This window comes from Tilletiopsis washingtonensis (assembly GCF_003144115.1).
Source record: "Tilletiopsis washingtonensis strain MCA 4186 unplaced genomic scaffold FA09scaffold_4, whole genome shotgun sequence".
NCBI classification, from domain to species: Eukaryota; Fungi; Basidiomycota; class Exobasidiomycetes; order Entylomatales; genus Tilletiopsis; species Tilletiopsis washingtonensis.
This window is the reverse complement of record NW_020312001.1, coordinates 682,283-702,925: the sequence shown is the minus strand read 5'-3', so window position 1 is coordinate 702,925 and position 20,643 is coordinate 682,283. Positions and strand designations below refer to the sequence as shown.

Sequence of the window (20,643 nt, the reverse complement as noted above, 5' to 3'; positions counted from 1 at the left end):
ACCGCCGCGACACGCGCCTGACGACCCAGCTGAGCCTGAAATGCAGAGCGCAGAATGAAGAGCTGCTAGCCGTCGAGACAGTCTAGCCGCTCGCGGCCCTCATCTCCTGGAAGGCAGGAGGCGGTGCATCAAGGCAGACGCACCTTTGCTGGCTGCCGCGCCCGCGCGGCGCACGGCTCTTCTGCCTCTGCTGGCGCTGCCCATGGCTCGGCCGCACACGTCGCTGTGCTTGCGCATGACGGGCTTATGTCGACGGCTCGGAGGCGTGTCTTCCCTGCACTCTCGGTAGGGACAGCGCCCTCCTCACTCTCTCACTGTCTCCCTCGCTCAACAGCCGCAGCACAGGCTCTGAGCGCGCACAACGGATGATCATGAAACGACGTGAGGGGCTACAGAGGGCGGTGACGCGGATGTGTTCGGCGGGTGTGATGTGGGACGATACTGCTGACGAGGACCGGTGACGTGGTGTGCGAGAGTCGAAGTCTTGATGAGGAGGCGAGGCCGTGGAGAGAAAAGAGTGATATGCCTTGCGAGCGATGCCGGAGGCTTGATGAGCTCACGTCGTGTGGCTGGCGGTAGCACGGCAGGATGATGCTGCAGACAAAGAAGCGTTGGTAGGCCGGAGGAGAAGGTTTTTGGCGCAGTCGCAGACGCGGATAGACGGACGATGCTCACATGACTGCGGTCTTGTCGAGACGCTGAGCGTCAAGCCTCGCCCATCGCCTCTCGAGGCTCAGTCGCCATCTTCTCCTCCATCGCTGCTCTCATCGCTCTCTCCCTCGCTGTTGCCCTCGCTTATCTCACTGCCCTCCTCCTCAATCTCATTCTCCTCCGTCTCGTCCGCAGACTCCTCGCTCTCTACGTCCTCCCACGCGTCTTCAGGGTGCAGCACATCATGCTCGAGCTGCTCTGCCAACTCGATGGCCAGCTCGCTGGAGGCTGAGACGCGCAGTGCGGGATTGTCGAGCGGCTCGTCTTGCTGCGCCTCGCACTGTGCCGCCATCAGCCGAAGCTCCATGCTGATCTCGCTGTTGAAGCCATCGAGCAGGTGCGCCAGATCCATGTAGAAGGTCCAGCAGATGTGAAGCACCTCCGCCTGGTCGTCCGCAAAGGCCTTGAGGCATTCGAGCGCGACGTACTGGATGCGCGTCTGCTCGGCCATGAATCTCAAGGCCGCACGCAGATTGGTGCGTCCCCATTCCGGATGGAGCCCAGCATCTGTCGCGAGCCAGAGGCAGACGTTGTTGGCTTCCTGTGCGCGAGCGGACGCCGGCGACGGCTGCAGGACCGCAGCCTTGAGCTCCCAAAGCATGTTGTCCGTCCGACGCAGCGCCAGATGTTCTGCTTTGCCGAGCTGACTCGGCTCCCGCGGCGCGTGATCATGCATGGAGGTCATAAGCTCCATCTGGTTCGAGAGCAGCGCAGAAGACGGCGTTCCGCCGTGTGGCGCCGACATTGGGCGGGCGCGACAATGCGCGACTGCAGCGGCCTGTCAGCTGAGGCTCGATAGCGCGCCATCACGAGTCTCACCTGGCGTGAGGCTTCAGAGACTGAGAGAGCAGAGAAATAGAAGCAGGTGTGCGAGAGAGTATGCGTGACGGAGCGTGACGATGGGCGCGGCCGCAAGCGAAGAGGATGGTGGTGGGACGAGAGAGGGGCCCGTGCGCGCGACGCGCACTTTGAGCTCTGCTCTCTACCAGCTATTTGAGACGAGGCGCGCAGCAGCCGACACAAACACATGTTTGGTGCCCTCACCATGAGTCCCTTTGATACTGCCGAGCAAGTCAAAAAGCGGGTGTGCCTCTGCACCTGGCTGCCTCGAAGCGGCAGATGCCTGAAGCGGCGCATTTCGAGGCGATGCAGGGCCGTCGCGCGATCGTGCGTTCAGACGTCGCCCGCTGTATCTCTGCAGGCGCAGCTTGACAAGCTCTAAGATGGCTCGACGCTGTTGCGCGGCCTCATCTCGAAGGAGTGGAGTGGAGTTGTCACGCACGGCTTCGGCGCGACAGGGGCTCAGCCGACGGCGCGCCGACCGGGCCTCAGCCGCTGTGCGTCGGTCTAGTGCACGCAGACATGCGAACAGCGCACGACGACAAGGAAGCGGGAGCCTCTAAGTCTGCTCGACCTCTCACTCGTATTCCTCGAGCTCCACTGCGCATCGTCTGATATCCAGCAAATGTGACACTGAATAGCTGACATGTCCTGCCGCTACCCCCTCCCTCATGCAGCCGCTCGCAATGCTCTCGCGCCGGGATAAGGTATAGTATTGCGAGTCTACATGGCGGCAGCTGTGCTGCTGATAAACGAACATGTGGTCTCAGACGTCGGCAGAGGTGCTGCCGCCGGCGTGCTGCTGCGGGTATGCGCTGCCGCTGCCGCTCGCGTCCTGCTGGCGGTACGAGCTGCCGCTCGCCTGCTGCTGCTGCTGGAAGTCCATGCTGCGTCTCGCCTGCTTGCCCTTGTTGGCGCTGCCGCTCGCCTGCTGCTGGTGTGGGTAGCCGCTGCCACTGGCCTGCTCTTGCTGCGTGTAGCCGCTGCTACCGGCCTGCTGCTGCATCGAGGCGTCGCCAGAGCTGGAGGTAGACGCCTGCTGTGCGTGGGCGTTGGCCATGATGGGCTGCGCCGGGGCGAGGCCCGCGTCGGGCGTAGACGCCTGCTGCGGGTAAGCGCTGCCCACGGCGGGCTGCGATGAGACGTAGCCGCCGTTGGGAGTAGGAGCTTGCTGTGCGTAGGCGTTGCTCATCATCGGCTGCGCCGACGGGTAGCCACCGTTGAAGGCAAAGTTCTGCCGCGCAAGGTTGTCGCTCGTCTGCACCGACGCATAGCCGCCGCTGTAGAAGCCCGGCGTCTGCGCGTACATGTTGCTCATCGCCGGCTGCTGCTCCTCCTCCTCGCGCTCGGCGCGCCTGGCCCTGAGCATGCGCACGAAGAGCACGGTCGCGACGATGCACATGACGAGCGCGACCAGCACTGTGAGCCAGGCGAGGACGAAGTCGGCAATGGCGAGGCGCCCCGCGCGGGTTGCGGAGCTGCAGACGGCGGCGGAGATCGGCACCCCGTCGGACGAGATGCAGCTCGAGCCGTCGGACTGTACCTGTGGGCCGGTGTAGACCTCACTGTCCGAGTCGCTGCTGCTCTCGAACGTCGCCGGCACATCGAGCAGGCCGGTGTAGAAGCCGGCGCCGACGCCGCTGATGGCCAGCCTGTGCAGGAGGCGTGAGCTTGGCGCTGGAGCGGCGAAGCGTGTCGCACCACTCACAGCACGACGTTGAGGAAGACGAAGCTGATGAGCGTGCAGCGCGACGGCAGCGAGCGGCGCGCCACGAGCAGGCCGCACACGGCGACCTGCGGCACCGAGAAGGCAACGCCGAGCCAGAAGACGAGGCCGAGCACGGCGGCGGGCAGCGTGGGCCCTACCGGGATGCCGTCGGCGAAGCCCGCGTAGCCGCTCGAGCCGTGCAGGGCCCAGCGGTTGAAGATGACGAGGTTGCGCCGGCGCAGGAAGATGCTGATCACCGCCGTCGTGATGAGCAGCGCCAGGTGCACGCAGGTGACAAACAGCAGCGCTGTGCCTGGGCATCAGCGAGGGCGGTGCGGAGCTGCGCGTGCGCGGCACTGACCCAGCTTCAGGCGGAACATCGGGTGGGCGGCCGTCATGTTGCGGAGGATGTGGGCGAGAGAGAGGATGCAGCGGTGCTGGCTGCCCACCCTTTATGCAGAGATCGAGGCGCTGCTGCTGCAGGAGCTTCTCTTGCAGCTGCTTCTGGCGCTCGACGCCTCGCCAGGCACGAGCACGCCGCGGTATGCCGGCGGCACACGCGTGGAGCGGTCCGCACGCCGCTGCAAGCGTGGGACCTGCCGCTTCGGGCGGCGTGCCTGACAGGACGTGACGTTCAGGCAACTTTTGGGCTCCCGCGGGCGAAGAGCGGCGAGAGCGCAGCCGCGGGCGGCGGCATCGGGGTGCCGCAGCCAAGACCCCAGCCGGGGCGCTGCGTCGTGGTACACCACAGAGACTTGCGCTTGACGCCCATCGAAGCGCCTGGCCGCAGCGGCATCGGGCTGATCTGGCAGCTCGCTAATGAACATGCGCGCGCCAAATGAGTTTGGACGCGGTTGGACGCCGCGTCCAACCTGCAGCTGGTTGGACGCGGTTGGACGCGTCATCCAGCTAACGTCCAACCTGCGTCCAACCACCTCTGGTTGGACATGGCATCCAACCAGGTGTCCAACTGCATCCAACCAGGTGTCCAACTGCTGCAGTTGGACGCGGTTGGACATGGTGTCCAGCTGCGTCCAACCTCTATCCAACCAGCTGCAGGTTGGACACCTGGTTGGACGCGCTTGGACAGAGTCTACCTGGTGTCCAACCACGTCCAACCTCATCCAACCACTTGGCTGCGCACATAAAGATGTGCAGCAGGTGTAGGATCACTGTGTGGTGCTGGTGGAGTTGGTCTGAGGCTGATTTGAGAAAAAAGGTCTTTCTGTTGTGCGTCATGGGTCCTTTTTGCCCCTTGAGTGTCATTTTGACTATATTTTGCCTATGTCCAACCGTGTCAAACCATGTCCAACCGTGTCCAATTTTATTTGGTTGGACACGTGGTTGGACTCTGCGTCCAGGCGCGTCCAACCGAGCCGGTTCGCAGGCAACGCCCCACCGGACGTCCGGCCGCAGCGGTGGGACGCGCGTCCGGCCGGGGTCCGCCCTGCGCGCGGACACGCGCTGTGTATCAGCGAGCAGGGTGCAGCCGCCGGCGAGGTGCCAGATGCGCATACACGCGCGGGCAGCGCGCGCGCGCGCGTGAGCCACTCGCGCGCGGCGGCTCCACACCGCTCTTGCACTCCGCCTGCATCTCCCCTCGCCTCCTCTCGCCGCATGTCCGGCGCCTCGGTCGCGCAGCAGCAGGCCGCCAGCGGGCCGTCGCGGCTGCGCACGGATCGCGCCGCCTCGGCGCCGCAGACGGGCCCCTCGAGCTCGCTGCTCGCGGCGCTGCACTCGTTCGACGAGCTCTCGGACGCCAGCGTGCTGTGTCTCGCCGACATCGCGCCGCCGCCGCTGCTGCGAGCATGCCGGCGCCGCGGCACGCCCGGCCAGCGCGCCATGCCTGGTGGGCCGACGGACGAGGAGATGCGGGCAGCCAGCCGCGAGGCAAGGGCCGCAAGGGCACGGCTGCGGCTGCGGCAGCGCGAGGCCAGGGAGCCGCCCAAGATCGCATGGCGCGCAATGGAGTCGTGGACGACGGGTGAGAGCAGCGCCGCGAGCAGAACATCGAGCCAGCAGCCTGCGACGCATGTGCTGGCCTCTGCAGTGCGCGAGAGCACAGCGCCAAAGCGGCTCGCATCTGCTCCGCCGGCGGTGCTGCTGCCCGAGTCGCAAGGGCTGCCGATCGAGTCGCTGCTGCCCGCCGCGAGGCTGGCCGCACAGCAGGCGCTGCAGGCAGAGCGCGAGCGTGAAGAGGCTGCGCACGCAGACGAGGAGGCGGCGCTGGTGTCGCTCGAGCGCGAGCAGCAGCAGCAAGCAGTGGCAGCGAGTGCGGCTTCGGGCAATGAAGCGGCAGCACTCAGGGACGCGAGTGCCTCTCCGAGGCCTGTCGCTCGCGGGCCACAGCTGGTGGCTGAGAGGCCGAGCACAACAGCGGCAGCAGCGACGAGCGCCGCACTTCTTGCCGCTGCAGCTCCCTCTTCCACGTCAGCTCGATCCGCTATGACGTCCAGCGATGCGACGACGAGCGTGCTTTCGCACCGAGCGCAGGTGCTGATGGGCAACAAACGCGGCGCGCGGCTCGGCGTCGGACGGCCAGCTGCACCGCCTGTTGTAGTCGCCGCAGCGGCGCCAGCGACGTCTTCGCCAGCACCCGACTCGCGAGCGCATCTCGAGCCGATGCCGTTCGACGATGACGAGGACCCATTCACCTCGTCCGTCTCGAGCTCGGACCACGCGCATCCTGGCTCAGATCCTGCACCGCCGCCGGCTGCCGACCCGGTCTCCGAAGCCGACGAGCCGCCGCTGTACTTCCACGGCTCGCGTCGGCCCGATGCAACGAACTACACCACACAGGCCGCGTCCGTGCCTACACGCCGCGCACCGACGCGAGCAGAGAAGCTGGCCGCGGCACAAGAGGCACGGCAGCAGCAAAAGGCGCGTCTGGCGGCCGAGATCAAGGACGCCAAGGCAGGACAGAAGCAGGGCGCCTGGCGCTGGACGACGACGCAGGATGTCCAGGGCGACGTCACGGATCCGAGCCTCGACATGTCGACGTCTCGCACCGACAAGTCTGCGCCACGGGCGGGCGAGCGGGTTCCTGCGCCACCCGGCTGGAAGTCACGCATGCTGCTGCCGCCGTCGATGCTCGGCGAGCAGATCCGACACGAGCCGCGCCAGACGGCCAGCTCTCCGGGCGCCCCTGCAGCAGTCGAGTCGGAGACCGAGAGCGAAGATGATGGCGTGCCGCCTCCACCGCCGTCATGCTCGCTGCCGGCGCCCGCCGCGGCTGCCGACGACAGCGTGACGGAGAGCGAGGATGACGGCCCGCTGCTGCGCCCGGGCGTGCAGCCACGCCTTTCGCCAGAGAAGAGCAAGACGCGCCGGCGCGTGCTGATGCGCGACACCGACGAGGGCCAGGCGAGCAAGCGGCGCAAGACGACGCAGCGCCGACCGGCCGAGCGAACAGCCAGCGCTCCGAACCTTTTCGCGCCGGTCGCGTCGGGCTCGCGCTCGCGACGGCGCAACGTCGTGCCAGGTGCACCGTGAGTGACACGGCCTGACCGCGAGCGCAGCGACTCACACAGCGCCGCAGCATCTTTGCCGACTGTGTCATGCTCGTCGTCGGCTACGAGCCGTGCGCACGGCGTGTGCGAGATCTCGTGCGTCGCCTCTGCCACTGGCGTTGTCCCCACGCTCACACGCCAGGCAGATCCTCAAGCACGGCGGCAAGCTGGCCGACAACTTCAGCGTCACGTCGCGCATTACGCTCACGCACATCATCGGCGCGCCGACGGCCGGCGAGCGCGGCAACGAGCGCGACGTCGCTGACTGGGCCGGCGAGCTCTTCCCGCGCGAGCCGCGCGCCCAGCTCAGCGTCACGGCGCTGCGCGCCCGGCAAGAGCTGCCCAAGACGTTTGTTCATGCCGCCTGGATCTACGACTGCGTGCAGGTGAGGGCGTCGCGATAACCGCTGAGGCCTCTCGCTGACACGGCGGCAGCACTGCGTGCGCAAAGAGGATCTGCACGCGACGACGAGGTACCGCGCACTATACCCCTCGGTGTGAATGTATCATTATGACGTGCTGAATGGCGATGACGGCTACTGGTCGAGCTTCGGGTCCGTGCCGAGCGCCTCCGCGAAGCGGCGCTTGAGGTTCGCAACTGCGCATGGGAAGTCAGCGGCAGTGCTGCGCGGTTCCATGCCAGGACACTCACACTCTCGCGAGATCTGCGTCGACGTCGACCAGCCAGGCTCGGGCAGCAACTCTGCGAGGCGCGCGTACAGGTTCTTGCGCGCCATGATGATCGTCGTAGGCACCTCGCCCTTCTCGAAGCCGCTGCAGGAGGGCGTCAGTCGCCAGTCATGCGGCGCACCCGCGCGAGAGGCTCACATCTTCTCGGCCTGCACCTGCGCCATGGCGTCCTCGATGACGACGCAGATGCAGATCTGGTGCCGCTGGTCGTCGCTGAAGCGCCACTTCTTCTCCGGCGGGCCACCTGCGCGAGTTGTGAGCGTGCGGCGAGCGGACCAGAAACAGCAGCAGACTCACCCTCGGCGGCCGCAGCGTCGTTTGCCTCGTCGCCGTTCGTCATCGAGACGTCTCCACCGGCGAGCGCGGCTTCGGGCGCTGCACCGTTGGCCGGCGCCTCGTCGCGCGAAGGCGAGCCACGGCGCTCCCATGCCGCAACGGCCGCAGCGTGGTCGGCCTGGTGCGCCGGTAGGTCGTCGCGCAGCGACTGTTCGAGCTGCTGCATGTGCTCGGACTGCAGCAGCTTGAGGTACGAGTGGTGCTCGACGTAGAACTCGCGCTTGATGAGTTTCTGCAGAGACGCGGTCAGCAAAGCCGTAGCGGATGTCGGTCAGCACACTCACGTGCATCGTAAAGCGGTTGTACGGGAAGAGGTGCGGCATCCAGCTGAAGAAATTCTCGTTGTACTCGCCGAGGTCGAGCGCGAGGCGCGAGATCTTGACGAGCGCCGGCTTGAGTGCCGGCGGGAAGCGGCCCTTGGTCGACCAGTCCTGCGCGTCGATGAGCACCTTGAGCTCGTCGAGCGCCTGCAGCATGCGCGGGTCCGAGCGGTAGACGCGGTTCTTGATCTCGGTGCCCTCGAGCGCCTTTTCGTACTTGGCCAGCACCTGCTCCGTGATGCTGACGTTGTCGTCCTCGTCGATGTCGATCGGCGCCGCGCGTGTGCCCTCAGACATGCGACTCACGCTGCGACGCGACTCGTCGCCCAGCGCAGGCGAGCGCGACGGACTGGCAGCCTCGGACGGTCCGCCGTTGAGCAGGTTGCCCAGGCCCATTGCACCGCCGGCGCGCGAGATGCTCGGGCTGCGCTCCGGCGCGCCATTCTCGCGCTTCGGCGGCATGGGCGGCAGGATGCCGCGGTCGAGCGCGCGCTTGGCCAGCATCCTGTTGGCGGCGGCCGACGAGCCTGTGGTGGAGCCGCGGATGCCGGTGCTCGTGCCGATGCCGTACAGCACGGCCGCCGACGTCGCAGCGTTGAGCACGGCCGCAGCAGAGAGTGCCGGCGCCGAGCCGTCGGCGGCCTTGGCCACGTGCGTCTTGCGCGGCTTCTTGCTGATCGTCTCGAGGACGACCGCGCCGTACTGGACGAAGAAGCCGTCGGCTGCAGGGCTGGTCAGCAGAGGGATCAGCGCAGCGCCGCATGCACACTCACAGTCCGGCTTGGCGCTGTGCGTCGGCTCGTCGAACTGCAGCTCCGAGTCGTCGACGAACGGATCCTTGGGGTCGTACTGGTCCTCCTTCATCTGTCTGCGCTTACGCTTCTTCTTGACGACGCCCGTCTCCTGGTGCTTGGCCAGCAGCGCCGCGAGCTCCGGCGGCAGGTCGGCGGGAATGTCGTTGGGCACCTCGGGCGGCGGCGCAGCGGCCGCCACCTTGGCCGCCTCGGCCTCCTCGGCGTCGCGACGCTTCTTCTCCCAGTAGCTCATCCACGGCCCGCTCTGCCCGGCGGCCTTGAGCGTGTCGTACATGAGGTCGGGCACGGAGACGGTGTAGTCCTTGTAGTCGACCGTCGGGTCGCGGCCGACGGGCAGCGGCGTGAGCGTCATGCGCATCGACGGGCGCGGCGGCGGGCCCTCGGGCAGCATCGTGCCGGGCGACGGCGTGCGGTTCTGCCGCCGCCGCTTCTTGACCTTGGGCTTGTGGATCGTCGGGTCGGACGGGCCGGCTGCGGCGTGTCAGTTTGGTGGGTCACGTAGCAGGGCGGGCCACTCACCAGCGGGGTCCGAGCCGTCCTGCGGCGCCGCAGCTGCTGCGTCTGCACTGCCCTCCGCGCCCTGCGTTGCGGCCGCAGTCGAGCCCTCTGTCTGTGCCGGCTGGCCGTTTGCGTCGACGGCCTGCACTGCCGCCGCCGCCGAGGCGTCGCCCGGCTCGCCGCCGAGTGCCGCCTCGACGCCGCGCTCCTCACCGTCGCCCGTCGCCATGCTGCGGCTCGACTCGCCCGAGTCCGAGCCCTCGTCGTCGTCGTCCTCCTCTTCCTCCTCCGAGCCCTCGTCGTCGCCCGACTCCTCCTCCTCTTCCTCCTCTTCCTCGGCCTCCTCCTCCGGCTCCTCCTCGTCGCCCTCCTCCTGCTCGCCGTCGGACTCGCCGGCCGAGTCGGCGCCGTTGGCCTCGTCGCCGTCGTGCATCACCGTGTCGCTGTTGGCAATGCCGGCGCCGGCAAACGACGGCTGCGTCGAGTGCGCGGTCGCAGCGTCGCTGCTAGGGCCAGCCGCCGACTGGCGCGGCGCCGGGCTGCTGGCGGCGGCGCTGCCGTTGGCCATGGGCAGCGGCGACGAGGAGCCGAGCTGCTCGGACGACATGGCGGCGAGGCGCAGTGCGGCCGCAAGTAGTGATTAGAGGCTGACAGCGAGACGCTCAGCTACGAGCGCAGGCTGATGTGCAGCGCTGTGCCTGCTTCCTGGCGGCACGTCGGCACGCAGCGAAGCGGCAGTCGAGCAGGCGCGGCGCGAAGGAATGCGGCACGCGAAGGTCCAAGCTTGGCGCGGCGCGCGGCCACTACCGCCAAGACGCGGCGATCCCTGCCCCGGCGCGAGTCCGTGCGCTGTGCGGCTGCCGAGCAGCGGCCCGTGCACTCGCAGCTGCCTCGAGTGGCAGGTGAAACGCCGGAAAGCGGAAGCTCGATGCTTGTAGGTCAAACAGTGAAGCACAGACAGTAGTGGCAGCCGCGTGCAGGCCGAGGTGTCGGTTGACGTCGAGGCCCCGAGGGTGCGTCGAGGCTTGTCGGGTGCGTGATCGCCCGTCGCGTGTCGGACGCTGCGCTGCGGCAGGCGCGCGGCGAGTGTCGCTGCGCAATCCCAGACGTCGACGCGTCTCGGAGGTGTGTTCGTTAGAGGGCGGGAGAGGAAGAGGATTCTGAGAGAAGGAGGCCTGACAGCAAGAGAGCTGTGCAGCCGATGTGCGGAAGAGAGGAGCGGGGTGGTGGTGATGAGGCGAGGGGGCTGCTGGACGGACATCCATCTGGGGCGCAGCCCTCGCTGCTCGTCGATCCCGGGCACCTCGCTGGCAGGCGCCGCAAGCGCGCACCGCAAGCAAGCCTCTGCAGCAGCAGGAGCGCAGCAGCGGGCGACTCTCTGCTGCTGCCGAGCTCGCCCTCGAAAGCAGCTCGCTGCTCCTCATGCGGCTCTCGGCACCCGCCGCACGCTGCTGAAGCTTCGCGCGCGGGCAGCGCTGAAGGCGCCGTCGGCTTCAGCGCGTGGGAACACGGCGAGGCGCGTCTTCTCGCGGTGCGCGATGCATGCTCTGCCGGCGCCATCCTTCCACCGCTCCACATCCATCCCACCTCGTCACGCCCAGCATGGACATGGCCATCGACGGCGCCGCCGCGCCCTCGCTCGCCTCGCTGCTGCACCAGTCGCGCTCGCTCGCCGCACAGCAGGGCCGCAGCGACCTGCCCGCCATCCAGCTCGGCCTCGAGCAGATCGAGGCGCAGTCGCGCCGCCTCGTCGCCCGCGCCGCGCCGGGTGCGCCGCCGCCGGGCGCCCACGAGAAGGCGCACTACTTCCTCGCCGGCGCCGGCGTCGATGCCAGCCAGCTGGGCGCCGACGTGCGCCGCGTCGAGCTGCGCGGCGCGTTTGAGATGCTCGAGGCCGTCGGCGACACGGACGTCGAGGTGAGGCGCCGCTGCGCGCACCTGTGCTGGCCCTGTCACTCACTCGCTGCCAGTCCTTCCTGCGCCACTCGCACGAGCATCTCATCCTCTCCTCCATCGAGGAGGGCCGCCGGGAAACGCTCGCCGACTTCAACCAGAGCATGGCGCGCGGCATGGCGCACAACTGGCAGAAGCAGCGCGCTCGCATCTTCGAGGAGCTCGGCCAGCACGCCAGCACGAGTGCCGTCGAGGTGAGCCTGCCAATGTGCGCAACTCGTCGGCGCTTGCTCACATCCCTTGCAGGACTTCACCTCGGCCGGCCCGCAGCGCGGTGCCTCGGCGCCGCCGCAGACGCAGCTGCACGGCCGCATGATGCGCTACGACTCGGTGCTCTCGTCGCTCTCCTCGGCGCGCCTCGCCTCGCAGCCCTTCCCGCTGGCGTCGGCGCTCAGCACTGCCGTCTCGACGGCCGCCTCGCCGTCTGCGGCCGACGCGCCGCTGGCCGAGGCCTGGGCGGCACTCGCGTCCATCGTGGGCGAGCAGGTGGATGCGAAGAAGGAGCGCTTCGTCGGGCCCGCTGTGCGCGAGCGCCAGTTCGCATGCGCGTACGGCGACGCGTGGGAGAAGGAGAGCGGCCGCGAGCTGCGCAACCAGATCAGCCGCGGCGGCATGGAGTTCCTGCAGCGCCAGTGAGTAGTCTGCGCAGAGTCGCACAGCAGCAGCAGCTGAGCCTGGCGTGCAGGTTCGAGCAGCACATGGACTCGACGATCGCGGCGAACCCGGTCAAGGCGCAGCTGGGCGGCGCGCCGAGTATGCGGGCGCGTGTGGCAGCCTTCGTGCGCGTGGTGCACCTGGATCGGGACGGCCGCTGGGCCGGCGACCTCGAGGTGAGTGCGCGTGTGCGACGCAGCCAGGGCCAGGCTCACCTGTCGGTCGTAGCTCGTCTCTACGGCGCAAGGGCCGGTGCCGGTGTGGGCGCACATCTACTACCTGCTGCGGACAGGGCACTCCTCGCTGGCGCTCGACGTGGCGTCGGAGCACGACGCCGCGCTGCGCTCGTCCGACCAGTCGGGCAGCAGCAGCAGTGGCAGCAGCTTCGTCGCCTATCTCAAGGCCTGGCTCGACAGTCCCGACCGCCGGCTGCCCAAGGCGCTGCGCGACCGCTTCCTGGCCGAGTACAACGCGCGCTTCCGCTCCTCGTCGTCGCTCGACGCCTCGTCCGTCGACGCGTACAAGGCTGGCCTGTACAAGCTGCTGGGGCGCATCGACATCAGCAAGCGCTTCCCGCCGGCGCTGACGCGCTCGACGGAGAACTGGCTCTGGCTGCAGCTCTCGCTCGTGCGCGAGCAGGACGAGGGCAAGGAGCGCTACGGCCTCACCGAGCTGGCTGAGAAGCTCGTCGGCTACGGCGAGAAGCACTTTGACCCGAAGGGCACGCGGCCGATGCACTACTTCCAGGTGCTGCTGCTGTGCGGCGAGTTCGAGCGCGTGAGTGCGGCAACGGGTGTGGTGGCCGCTGTGTGCTCACCAGTCCTTCGCAGGCCGTTGCATTCCTGTACTCGCGGCCGCAGCACCAGGTCGATGCCGTACACTTTGCCGCCGCGCTGGCGTACTACGGCCTGATGCGCGTGCCGACCAACGCACAAACATCACACGTCGACTTCTGTGCGTGCGCTCGAGAGTGCACACATGCCGCTTGCTGACGCACTGCCGCAGTGACCGTCGAGACGACGTCGTCGGGCGCACCGCGCGGCCTGCTCGACTTTGCGAAGCTGATCCAGCGCTACGTGCGCCTCTTCTCGCGCTCCGACGCCCGCTCGGCGCTGCAGTACCTGTACCTGATCTGCCTCAACTCCGACGCGCCGGCACCCGCCGGGCAGGAGCAGACGAAGAAGTGCCACGACGCCATCCGGCAGCTCGTGTTCGAGACGCGGCAGTACTTTGACCTGCTTGGCGACATCCGCAGCGACGGCACAAAGATTGTGGGTGCTGACGGCCGCAGAATCAGCTACCGCGAGCTGACATCTTCCTCAGCCCGGCCTGATCGAGCGCAACCTCTCGCTCATCCACCTCGCCAACTCGCGCGACTACACGAGCCAGATCGTGTGCGCCGCCGCGCGGCAGAGCGAGGCCGAGCACCGCACGCGCGACGCGATCCTACTCTACAACATCGCCGAGGAGTACGACACGGTCGTGTCGGTGATGAACCGCGAGCTGGGCGCCAGCCTCTTCGACACGCCGGCGCCGAGTGCCGTCGCCGACGCCAGCGCGTCCGGGACGCCGGGCGCGGCACGCCTGCAGCCCGAGGCCTCGCTCGCCGCCGCCGAGGACACGGCACAGCTGGCGCGCGCCATCCTCGACAGCTACGAGCAGCAGAACCACATTGTGCGCGCCATCACGCCGCGCAAGCGCGAGACGTGCAAGGTGCTGCTGGCACTCAAGGATGCCGTGGCGCTGTACGCGGCAGGCGAGCTGGAGAAGACGCTCAACGTGAGTGGCTCACGCCTACTTTGCTCTGTCTCATGCTGATCACGCTGCGCAGACGGTCGAGTCGCTGGACCTGATCCCATTGAACAAGTCCGACGTCGTCAGCATCACGCGCGCCGCCGAGCAGTTCAAGGACATGGACGAGGCGATCGCGCGCAACATCTCGCACATCTTGCTGCTCGTCATGGAGACGCTGTACAAGCTGCACGGCGCGCAGGCGCAGAGTCCCTTTGGCGACGCGGCGCGCCAGCAGCGCATGAACGAGCTGCGCAACAAGGCGCGCGTGCTCATGATGTACGCCGGCATGCTGAGGCGTGAGTGGCGTGTGTCTCGTCGACTGCTGCTCCCTGCTGACTCCGCCCTGCCCGCAGTCCGCATCGAGCAGTCGACGTTCTCGCAGCTCACGCGCCTCGACGTCTTCATCCACTAGCCCGTGCGGCCCTGTGCCCCAGCAATGCACTCATGCAAGCGACTCATGCGGAGAGATGATACATTCGGACACTCTAGCGTCTATGGAGACCGTGGCATGAATCGGTGTGGAGCCCTGAGGAGACATGGATGCGAACAGTGAAGCGGGAGACAGGCGGCGCGCGGACAGTGTGACGGTTGGGAGACAGGACTAGGCAGAGAGAGCGGATGACGAGAGACCAGTGGCGACGGCGAGCAGGCCGACAGCCAGGGTCGGCAGTGACGGAAGGAGAGAGCGAGCGCGCGGCGAGCTTAGCGCCGAGGCCGTCTTGGCCAGCGCCGGCGCCGAGGCAGCGAGCAGTGCGGCCAGCTCGCGCGCATCGTCCTCCTCGGACGACGGCACGAGGGCGTCGAAGAGGCCGCGGTTGAGGTCAAAGGCCAGCGATGCCTCGTCGACGAGCACGGCTGTGGTAAGAGCTTGGGTCAGCGAAGGCCGTGGTGAGGGGTGCAGAGGCCACTCACACGCCACCCCCTCCTTCTCGTCCTCGAGCTGCGCGAAGGCGCCGTCCATGGCGTCGCGGAAGCGGCGCTTCAGGTCGCCCTCCCACGCGCGCTGCGTGCCGGTCCACGCGGCAGGCTTGGCAAAGACGTACGACTCAAAGCCTGTGTTCTCCTCCAGACCGAGCGGCCAGAGCGCGCGCGCCCGCTTGGCAATGTGCTGTCCGCCGCTGAGGTCGCCCATGTAGCGCACGTACGCGTGCGCCACCAGCGTGCCCGGACCCAGCGGTGCGGTGTAGGCAGTGCGGAAGGCCGACTCGCTGCTTGGCGTCGAGGCGCCGCTCGACGCCGCCGTACCGAGCTCGAAGAGTCGCGATGCGTAGGCGTGCGTCGCCTCGGCGTGCGCCGGCGAGAGGAGCGCCAGGTGCTCGTCGCGCGGGAACGAAGTGTGGCGCGGCACGCTCTCCATCAGCGCCGAGAGCGCCACGTGCGATGCCGAGCCGGCGTCGGAATGTGCCAGCAGCGCAAAGACGTCGGCCTCGTCGGCGGGCGCCGAGACGTTAGGGTCGACGCCGCCGAGGAAGCGCGCGTGGGCCAGCACGTCGGCCTCGAGTGGCGCGAGGCGCGCGAGCGCAGGCAGCATGTCGGAGTGCTGCAGGCCGGCGAGAAGCGTGGCGGGCACGGGCAGGTAGGCCTCGATGGCGCTGTCGAAGGTGGTCAGCAGGAGCACAAGGACACCATAGCCCTGCCGCGCCAACTCACGCATACACACACGCCAGGCCGACGAGCCAGGCCATGTACTCGCGGCGCTCCAGCGCGGCCGCGGCGCCCTCAGCGCCGGCGCCGAAGCCCATGAGGGCGCGCACGCCGCGGCTGCGCTCGATGCGCGTGTGTGCCGCACTGGTGCCGGCCTGCAGGCGGGCGCTGAGCGGCGCATCGGCCTCGTCGTCACTGCTCGCTGCCGGCTCGAGGAGCGGCGCGGGCGCCGAGTGGAAGAGGGCGTGCGTGGTGGCGTCGAGCCGCACACCGAGCGAGGCGAGGTAGGCGAACGGGCAGCCCGAGGCCTTTGCGGAGCGAGCAGCGGGCATGGTGACGGGTGTTGTGGTGGAGTGAGGCAGAGGAGGGGGTGACGCGTGGCAGTGCCGGGCCGGGACGCGACGCGGAGTCAGGACACGGGCGACGACAGGTGGAGGACAAGGCCTGATGGCACGGCAGCGGCCGGCGGCGAGAGCGAAGCAGGCGGACAGGGGGATCGCAATCAGATATGCAGCGGCCGGGGTCCGGAGGAGGGTGAGGGTGAGATGGCAGGGTGGCAGCGAGGCGCGCCCCGCCAAAAATCTGTGGCGCCGCGCAGCCGCACGCGACTCGCTCCGGCTGCATGCCTGCTGACCGCGCCCTCCGAGATCAGGCGCGCCCATCGCATCTGATACCGCCAGACGGGCGCCAAGCAGCCGCTCGCACGCCGAGCGCAGCAGCAGCGCCAGCACACCATACACGGCATGCTGCGGCGTGCTTGTCCTCACCGTCGGATGGCGTGGGTCGGCGCAGCATGGACCCTGGAGTGGGCGCCTCAGGGGCCGGGCCGCGCGTCGGCGCCGAGCCCCGAGCCACCTGCTCCCACGCCCGCCGTGCCTGGGCTGCTCCTCCTCTCCTCTCGCACGCCATGTCCGACCGCAGTTCAGCCAGCAAGTCGTCCAGATGCGAGGTGTCGCTGCACCTCGGTCCTGCTGTTCACTCACCGTTCCTCACAGGTCTGGCTGGTTGCAGCCTCGGACAGGCGGCTGCGGCCGTATGCGCCACAAACAGAGAGGCGGCGGCATGGTGCCTGCAGCTCGCCGAGCTCCGCGCAGCGCCGCCGAGCACGTGCGCTCGAATTTGGCCTCCAGGCTGGCGTCCAACGGCCGCCCGGCTTGCCTCACTCCCACATCATCTCGGCCATCAGCTCCAGAGTCACACCCACGTTCGTCGCTCTGGCCAAGCGACACCCATCCTCACTGTCTTCAAACCCTCGCACGCTGCACCAGCGCCACCCTCGCCGGCGCCCCATTTCTCCGCTCCACCTCGCGCCGCTCACTCATGCGCCGCCACGCCATGCTGGCGCGCGCACCGCTACTGGCGCTGGTGCTGCTCGCCTCGCTTGTCGTCGCTCTCTCCTCGCCGCTTGGCAGCGCACAGCACCCGTTCCTCGGCGCTGCAGCGCCGCACGGCGAGCCTACCTTCGACGCCGAGGCCAGCACCGGCCCTGGCTGGGTCTACGTGAGCGGCCCGTTGGCGTGCTGTTGCTCCATGCGCTGAGCATCCCTCTGTCGCAGCTCATCCGGCACGGCGAGAAGGTCAAGGCCGACCGGCCCGGCCTCTCTGCCGACGGCCGCAGGCGCGCAAAGTGCCTGCGCAAGGTGTTCGGCAAGGGCCCGCTCAAGGCCGAGTGAGTGGCGGTGGCATGCGGGCAAAAGGCGGGCATGTCTGACGCAGTGGTTGCTTGCAGCTATGCCATGGCGCAGGCGTACAAGTCGCACGGCCGCCGGCGCAGGGCGTACGAGACGGTGAGCCGTCATGGGCAGGGGCCGGCTCTGCAGCAGCTCACGCTCTCTGCAGCTCGAGCCGCTCGCCAAGCGCACCGGCATCCCGCTCGACACGTCCTGCCAGCGCGACGACCCCGTGTGTGTGCGCAAGGTGCTGCTGCGCGAGACGGCCGCGGGGCGCAATGTGGTGCTGAGCTGGGAGCACGCGGCCCTCACGCCCATTGCGCGCCAGCTGGGCGTGCACGGCCTGGCGTGGGACGGCGCGCGCTTCGACATCATCTACCACATCCGCGGCGGCAAGGTGCACCGCATCGACAGCGAGGAGTGCAGTGGCCTCGATGAGGAGTGGTTTGGATGGCATGCCAAGAAGAGCCGCAGTGGCCGCGGACGCGGCGGCAGCCACGGGCTGCTGGTGGACGACGAGAGCTGGGCGGAGGGCGCGGGCGAGAGGCTCGCGGACCACACGGCTGATGCCTCGGAGGAGGTCGAGGATGAGGATGATGACGAAGACGAGGCCAGCACGGCTCTCTTCGAGCTGCTGGCGGACGACGACGACGATGACGACACACTAGAGGAGTGAAGCTCTCCTTGCTTCCGCGGTATACCAAGCCACAAGGCCTGCGCTCCCAACCTGACGCACGCTGTATCATACAACTACATCTATATCTAAGGCAGACTCTGCGCATTCAGAGCGTGTGCACGGCAGCGAGCACCTGCAGCGCCTCGGCGAGCCGGGCGCGCAGCGTCGGTATCTCGAACATGGCTATGAGAGGGTCAGTGAGAAGCCTCTCGCGGCGGGCAGCACGGGCGACGCGCACCTATGGCAAGCTTGTTGATGGCGAGCGCCGCGCCCGCGACCTGCTCGTCTGCCACCTCGGCGTGCTGGGCCTGCACGCCTTCCAGGGCGCCGAGCAGGCGCGCACGCACGCGCCCGATCGCCGCCGAGCCGTCTGCCGTGGCCAGGCCTTGCTCGGCATCGCGCATTGCCAGCTCGTCGTCCTGGCGCGCCAGCGCCTGCACGGCGCGCGCCACGCCGCCGAGGGCGCCGAGCAGCGGCAGCAGGTGCGGCGGACACGAGGCGGCGTCGATCGTGGGCCGCTCGTCGTGCTCCCCCACCTGCACGGCGCGCACGCGCACGCCGGCGCCGGGAGAGGCAGACGGCACGCCGGCGGCGCTCGAGAGGTCGATGCGCTCCAGTGCCACGTCGAGGATGGCCAGCGAAAGCGCGGCAAAGAAGGAGCGCGCGCCGTAGCCTTCCTTGGAGCGCTGCCCCTCGGCGACGAGTGCGGCCAGCGGCCGGTTGGTCGCCATCTGTGGAGAGTCAGCCCAGCGAATGTGCTCCTTCGGCTGGCCACTTACACAGTCGCCGAGGGCGGAGAAAAGCGTCTCTCGGATCAGCGTGAGCGTGTCTGACGGCGCCGGCAGGGGCGATGCAGGTCGCGAGGACGAAGACGCAGCTGACAGGCTGTTGTTGGAGCGGCCACGGGGCGGCAGCGGTGGTGGCCGTGGAGCTGGCGGCAGCAGCTTCTCCTGCGGATGGTTGTGGGCATGCGACGTTGATGCTGGTCCAGCCTCATAGCCCGGCGGGGGCTCATACGTCGTCGTCGACCGGGCGCTCTCGCCGCTGCTCCTTCCATCGCGCAGGCTGGCGTCAAGGGCGTGCTGCAGGTCCCAGCCGAAGCGCTGCTGGAACGAACCGCGCTGCAGGATCTCCATGGCACACAGCTGCAGGTCGGCCTTGAGGCGGCGCACGACGTCGGCGCGCGCCGGCGAGCTCTGCGCCGCCTTCTCGCACAGCAGCAGCGCCAGGTCGTGCCGCGCCTCGAGCGGCAGCGCCTGGATCGGCGCGATGGTGCGTGCCCATACGTCAAAGTACGGCTGCTGGTGTGTCAGTCGGGCGAGGCACGCGGCACGCAAGCTCGCTTACCCGCAGGCTAGGCGGACAGTTGCCCTCGTCGAGCGCAAACGAGCCGTCGGGCATGGCGATGCTGGCGCCGCGCGCCTGCAGCGCCGCGAAGAAGAGCGCCAGCGCGGGCGCTGCGATCTGCACATCGGCATCTGTGGCAAGTGGTCAGGGCAAAGCTAGCATGCTAGCAAGCGAGAGGCGCCGCACCTGCGCGCGCCAGCTCGTCGTCGCTCAGCAGGCCCTCGGCTCGCGCCTGCGCCAGACTGGCCTGTGCGACAGCGTCAGCCGTGTGGCAGCACCTGCGCATAGAAAGCATGCACCTTGAGCAGCGAGTGGAAGCCCTCGACGACGACGGCCTCGTCGAGCATGTCTTGCTGGCCTAAGTTGATGATGGTGGAGGAGAAGGCCGTGCGCCGCGAAGCCGGAGCGCATGCACAGCCCCGCGCCTCGCAGCGCCAGCCGCTCAGGGGTCTTGCCGCCCGCACCAGCGGCCCTCGACGTCATCGGCCTCGCTTCCCACGCTTTCAAGTCTGACGAGGACGTCGCACATCGTCGCACGCCGCAGCCGCAGCGCTCACGGCAGGACCCGGCGGCCAGGAGCGGCATCAGGGGCGGCGCACGTGACGTGCCGCGGGCCAGCACCTGGAGGGCACAGCGCGGGCAAGCTCGGCGTCTCCGGCGGCCAGATGCTGACCTCGGCGCTGCGCTGACACTGTGCTGCTGCGGTCGACGATGAGCTTATTGCGGCACCGCAGCCTTGTCTTTGGCTTCAGCTCGCCTTCATTAGATTCTACCTATAAAACGCGGTGGGCAGCACAGGTGTGTGGACGGGACGGCTCAGGCACGGCTCAGGCCAAAATCCCTGTGCAGGCCCCGTGCCGTCCCGTACACACACCTGTGCTGCCCACCGTGTTTTACAGGCAGATTCTGGGCGCGGATCGAGCACCGGCGCGGCACAGGACATGCCAGATGCAGACGTGCAGGCGCACGCCGGCCCCTGCGTCGGCGTTGCAGCGCCTGCGCGCCGCCAAGCAGCATGCTCCGCCACCGCGGAATGATCTGCAGGCACCGCAGCGGCCAGAGATCTGCACCAGCGCCGTCGACGGCGAGGCAACACCCAAGCGCAGCGGCCGGAGGCCTCTCGCTCCGGTTCTGGTTGCCAACTGCGTGAGCGCAGCTGACGCTCATCGCCGTGTCGTCTCGGGCAAGCGGAAGAGAGGAGAACTGTCAGTCGTTTCAACGCTGTGCTGCCGTGCTGCCGTCTCGGGGCGCGGATCCGCCTGTCATGCACCCGGCGTGCCGAGAGACGCGGGAAGCGCAAGAGGCCGAGGAGGCACAGCGCTCAGGCGCGCCCGATGCGCCGTGCCGTGCCGTGCTGCACCGCGGCCGGCAGCAGCACCGCACCGGCACCGACACAGCGCAGGCAGCCGCCAAGAAGGGGCCAGAGGTGGAGCCAGACGTAGCATGCTGCCTCTTGCCTCCCAACCACACCTTCATTC

General features: G+C 68.4%; 9 protein-coding genes across 9 annotated transcripts; 3 read left to right on the top strand and 6 right to left on the bottom strand.

Moving 5' to 3' along the window:
• Positions 1–362: 362 nt before the first annotated feature.
• Positions 363–1,617, bottom strand: FA09DRAFT_328273 (hypothetical protein). Its single transcript, XM_025741706.1, has 3 exons — positions 1,531–1,617; positions 676–1,479; positions 363–594 (listed from the first exon to the last, which is right to left on the bottom strand). The coding sequence occupies exon 2, from the start codon at positions 1,454–1,456 to the stop codon at positions 734–736; it is 723 nt and encodes a 240-aa protein (XP_025600449.1). The 5' UTR covers positions 1,457–1,479; positions 1,531–1,617; the 3' UTR covers positions 363–594; positions 676–733.
• Positions 1,618–2,256: 639 nt separating this feature from the next.
• Positions 2,257–3,657, bottom strand: FA09DRAFT_345264 (hypothetical protein; the record flags this gene model as incomplete). Its single annotated transcript, XM_025744685.1, has 3 exons — positions 2,257–3,203; positions 3,260–3,572; positions 3,621–3,657. 3 exons carry the CDS (start codon positions 3,655–3,657, stop codon positions 2,318–2,320), a joined length of 1,236 nt encoding a protein of 411 aa, XP_025600448.1. The 3' UTR covers positions 2,257–2,317.
• On the bottom strand, positions 3,581–4,464 carry FA09DRAFT_208582 (hypothetical protein). The gene has a single exon (XM_025739475.1). It carries the CDS (start codon positions 4,381–4,383, stop codon positions 3,712–3,714), a length of 672 nt encoding a protein of 223 aa, XP_025600447.1. The 5' UTR covers positions 4,384–4,464; the 3' UTR covers positions 3,581–3,711.
• A 390-nt stretch (positions 4,465–4,854) lies between these two features.
• FA09DRAFT_328271 (hypothetical protein) lies at positions 4,855–7,313 on the top strand. Its single transcript, XM_025741705.1, has 4 exons — positions 4,855–6,747; positions 6,798–6,864; positions 6,915–7,154; positions 7,204–7,313. Exons 1-4 carry the CDS (start codon positions 4,877–4,879, stop codon positions 7,267–7,269), a joined length of 2,244 nt encoding a protein of 747 aa, XP_025600446.1. The 5' UTR covers positions 4,855–4,876; the 3' UTR covers positions 7,270–7,313.
• Positions 7,251–10,132, bottom strand: FA09DRAFT_208539 (hypothetical protein). Its single transcript, XM_025739474.1, has 7 exons — positions 9,449–10,132; positions 8,888–9,400; positions 8,079–8,836; positions 7,756–8,026; positions 7,597–7,702; positions 7,421–7,542; positions 7,251–7,366 (listed from the first exon to the last, which is right to left on the bottom strand). Exons 1-7 carry the CDS (start codon positions 10,032–10,034, stop codon positions 7,305–7,307), a joined length of 2,418 nt encoding a protein of 805 aa, XP_025600445.1. The 5' UTR covers positions 10,035–10,132; the 3' UTR covers positions 7,251–7,304.
• An 868-nt stretch (positions 10,133–11,000) lies between these two features.
• Positions 11,001–14,298, top strand: FA09DRAFT_328269 (NIC-domain-containing protein). The gene is made up of 10 exons (XM_025741704.1): positions 11,001–11,344; positions 11,398–11,574; positions 11,627–12,012; positions 12,066–12,210; positions 12,263–12,811; positions 12,865–12,988; positions 13,040–13,305; positions 13,358–13,813; positions 13,866–14,124; positions 14,182–14,298. The coding sequence occupies exons 1-10, from the start codon at positions 11,030–11,032 to the stop codon at positions 14,238–14,240; spliced, it is 2,736 nt and encodes a 911-aa protein (XP_025600444.1). The 5' UTR covers positions 11,001–11,029; the 3' UTR covers positions 14,241–14,298.
• FA09DRAFT_358910 (hypothetical protein) lies at positions 14,285–16,012 on the bottom strand. Its single transcript, XM_025745025.1, has 3 exons — positions 15,479–16,012; positions 14,741–15,420; positions 14,285–14,683 (listed from the first exon to the last, which is right to left on the bottom strand). The coding sequence occupies exons 1-3, from the start codon at positions 15,802–15,804 to the stop codon at positions 14,430–14,432; spliced, it is 1,260 nt and encodes a 419-aa protein (XP_025600443.1). The 5' UTR covers positions 15,805–16,012; the 3' UTR covers positions 14,285–14,429.
• Positions 16,013–16,379: 367 nt separating this feature from the next.
• On the top strand, positions 16,380–17,913 carry FA09DRAFT_328268 (hypothetical protein). Its single transcript, XM_025741703.1, has 4 exons — positions 16,380–16,972; positions 17,029–17,141; positions 17,202–17,259; positions 17,312–17,913. Exons 1-4 carry the CDS (start codon positions 16,808–16,810, stop codon positions 17,816–17,818), a joined length of 843 nt encoding a protein of 280 aa, XP_025600442.1. The 5' UTR covers positions 16,380–16,807; the 3' UTR covers positions 17,819–17,913.
• Positions 17,819–19,933, bottom strand: FA09DRAFT_358908 (hypothetical protein). The gene is made up of 6 exons (XM_025745024.1): positions 19,465–19,933; positions 19,352–19,412; positions 19,166–19,296; positions 18,598–19,116; positions 18,057–18,549; positions 17,819–18,001 (listed from the first exon to the last, which is right to left on the bottom strand). The coding sequence occupies exons 1-6, from the start codon at positions 19,510–19,512 to the stop codon at positions 17,925–17,927; spliced, it is 1,329 nt and encodes a 442-aa protein (XP_025600441.1). The 5' UTR covers positions 19,513–19,933; the 3' UTR covers positions 17,819–17,924.
• Between the last annotated feature and the right edge of the window lie 710 nt (positions 19,934–20,643).

Coding starts and splice junctions, on each gene's coding strand:
- FA09DRAFT_328268 (XM_025741703.1), top strand. CDS start 16,808: ATGCTGGCGCGCGCACCGCTACTGGCGCTGGTGCTGCTCGCCTCGCTT. Junction 17,142..17,201: donor AAGGGCCCGCTCAAGGCCGA/GTGAGTGGCGGT, acceptor GGTTGCTTGCAG/CTATGCCATGGCGCAGGCGT. Junction 17,260..17,311: donor GGCGCAGGGCGTACGAGACG/GTGAGCCGTCAT, acceptor CGCTCTCTGCAG/CTCGAGCCGCTCGCCAAGCG.
- FA09DRAFT_358910 (XM_025745025.1), bottom strand. CDS start 15,804: ATGCCCGCTGCTCGCTCCGCAAAGGCCTCGGGCTGCCCGTTCGCCTAC. Junction 15,421..15,478: donor GGCCTGGCGTGTGTGTATGC/GTGAGTTGGCGC, acceptor CACCTTCGACAG/CGCCATCGAGGCCTACCTGC. Junction 14,684..14,740: donor CGAGAAGGAGGGGGTGGCGT/GTGAGTGGCCTC, acceptor CTCTTACCACAG/CCGTGCTCGTCGACGAGGCA.
- FA09DRAFT_328273 (XM_025741706.1), bottom strand. CDS start 1,456: ATGTCGGCGCCACACGGCGGAACGCCGTCTTCTGCGCTGCTCTCGAAC.
- FA09DRAFT_208582 (XM_025739475.1), bottom strand. CDS start 4,383: ATGAGGTTGGACGTGGTTGGACACCAGGTAGACTCTGTCCAAGCGCGT.
- FA09DRAFT_328271 (XM_025741705.1), top strand. CDS start 4,877: ATGTCCGGCGCCTCGGTCGCGCAGCAGCAGGCCGCCAGCGGGCCGTCG. Junction 6,748..6,797: donor AACGTCGTGCCAGGTGCACC/GTGAGTGACACG, acceptor ACAGCGCCGCAG/CATCTTTGCCGACTGTGTCA. Junction 6,865..6,914: donor CACGGCGTGTGCGAGATCTC/GTGCGTCGCCTC, acceptor CACGCCAGGCAG/ATCCTCAAGCACGGCGGCAA.
- FA09DRAFT_358908 (XM_025745024.1), bottom strand. CDS start 19,512: ATGCTCGACGAGGCCGTCGTCGTCGAGGGCTTCCACTCGCTGCTCAAG. Junction 19,413..19,464: donor GCTTCCACTCGCTGCTCAAG/GTGCATGCTTTC, acceptor GCTGTCGCACAG/GCCAGTCTGGCGCAGGCGCG. Junction 18,002..18,056: donor CATCAACAAGCTTGCCATAG/GTGCGCGTCGCC, acceptor ACCCTCTCATAG/CCATGTTCGAGATACCGACG.
- FA09DRAFT_208539 (XM_025739474.1), bottom strand. CDS start 10,034: ATGTCGTCCGAGCAGCTCGGCTCCTCGTCGCCGCTGCCCATGGCCAAC. Junction 8,837..8,887: donor GCACAGCGCCAAGCCGGACT/GTGAGTGTGCAT, acceptor CCAGCCCTGCAG/CCGACGGCTTCTTCGTCCAG. Junction 8,027..8,078: donor ACAACCGCTTTACGATGCAC/GTGAGTGTGCTG, acceptor GCGTCTCTGCAG/AAACTCATCAAGCGCGAGTT.
- FA09DRAFT_328269 (XM_025741704.1), top strand. CDS start 11,030: ATGGACATGGCCATCGACGGCGCCGCCGCGCCCTCGCTCGCCTCGCTG. Junction 11,575..11,626: donor CCAGCACGAGTGCCGTCGAG/GTGAGCCTGCCA, acceptor CATCCCTTGCAG/GACTTCACCTCGGCCGGCCC. Junction 14,125..14,181: donor GTACGCCGGCATGCTGAGGC/GTGAGTGGCGTG, acceptor CCCTGCCCGCAG/TCCGCATCGAGCAGTCGACG.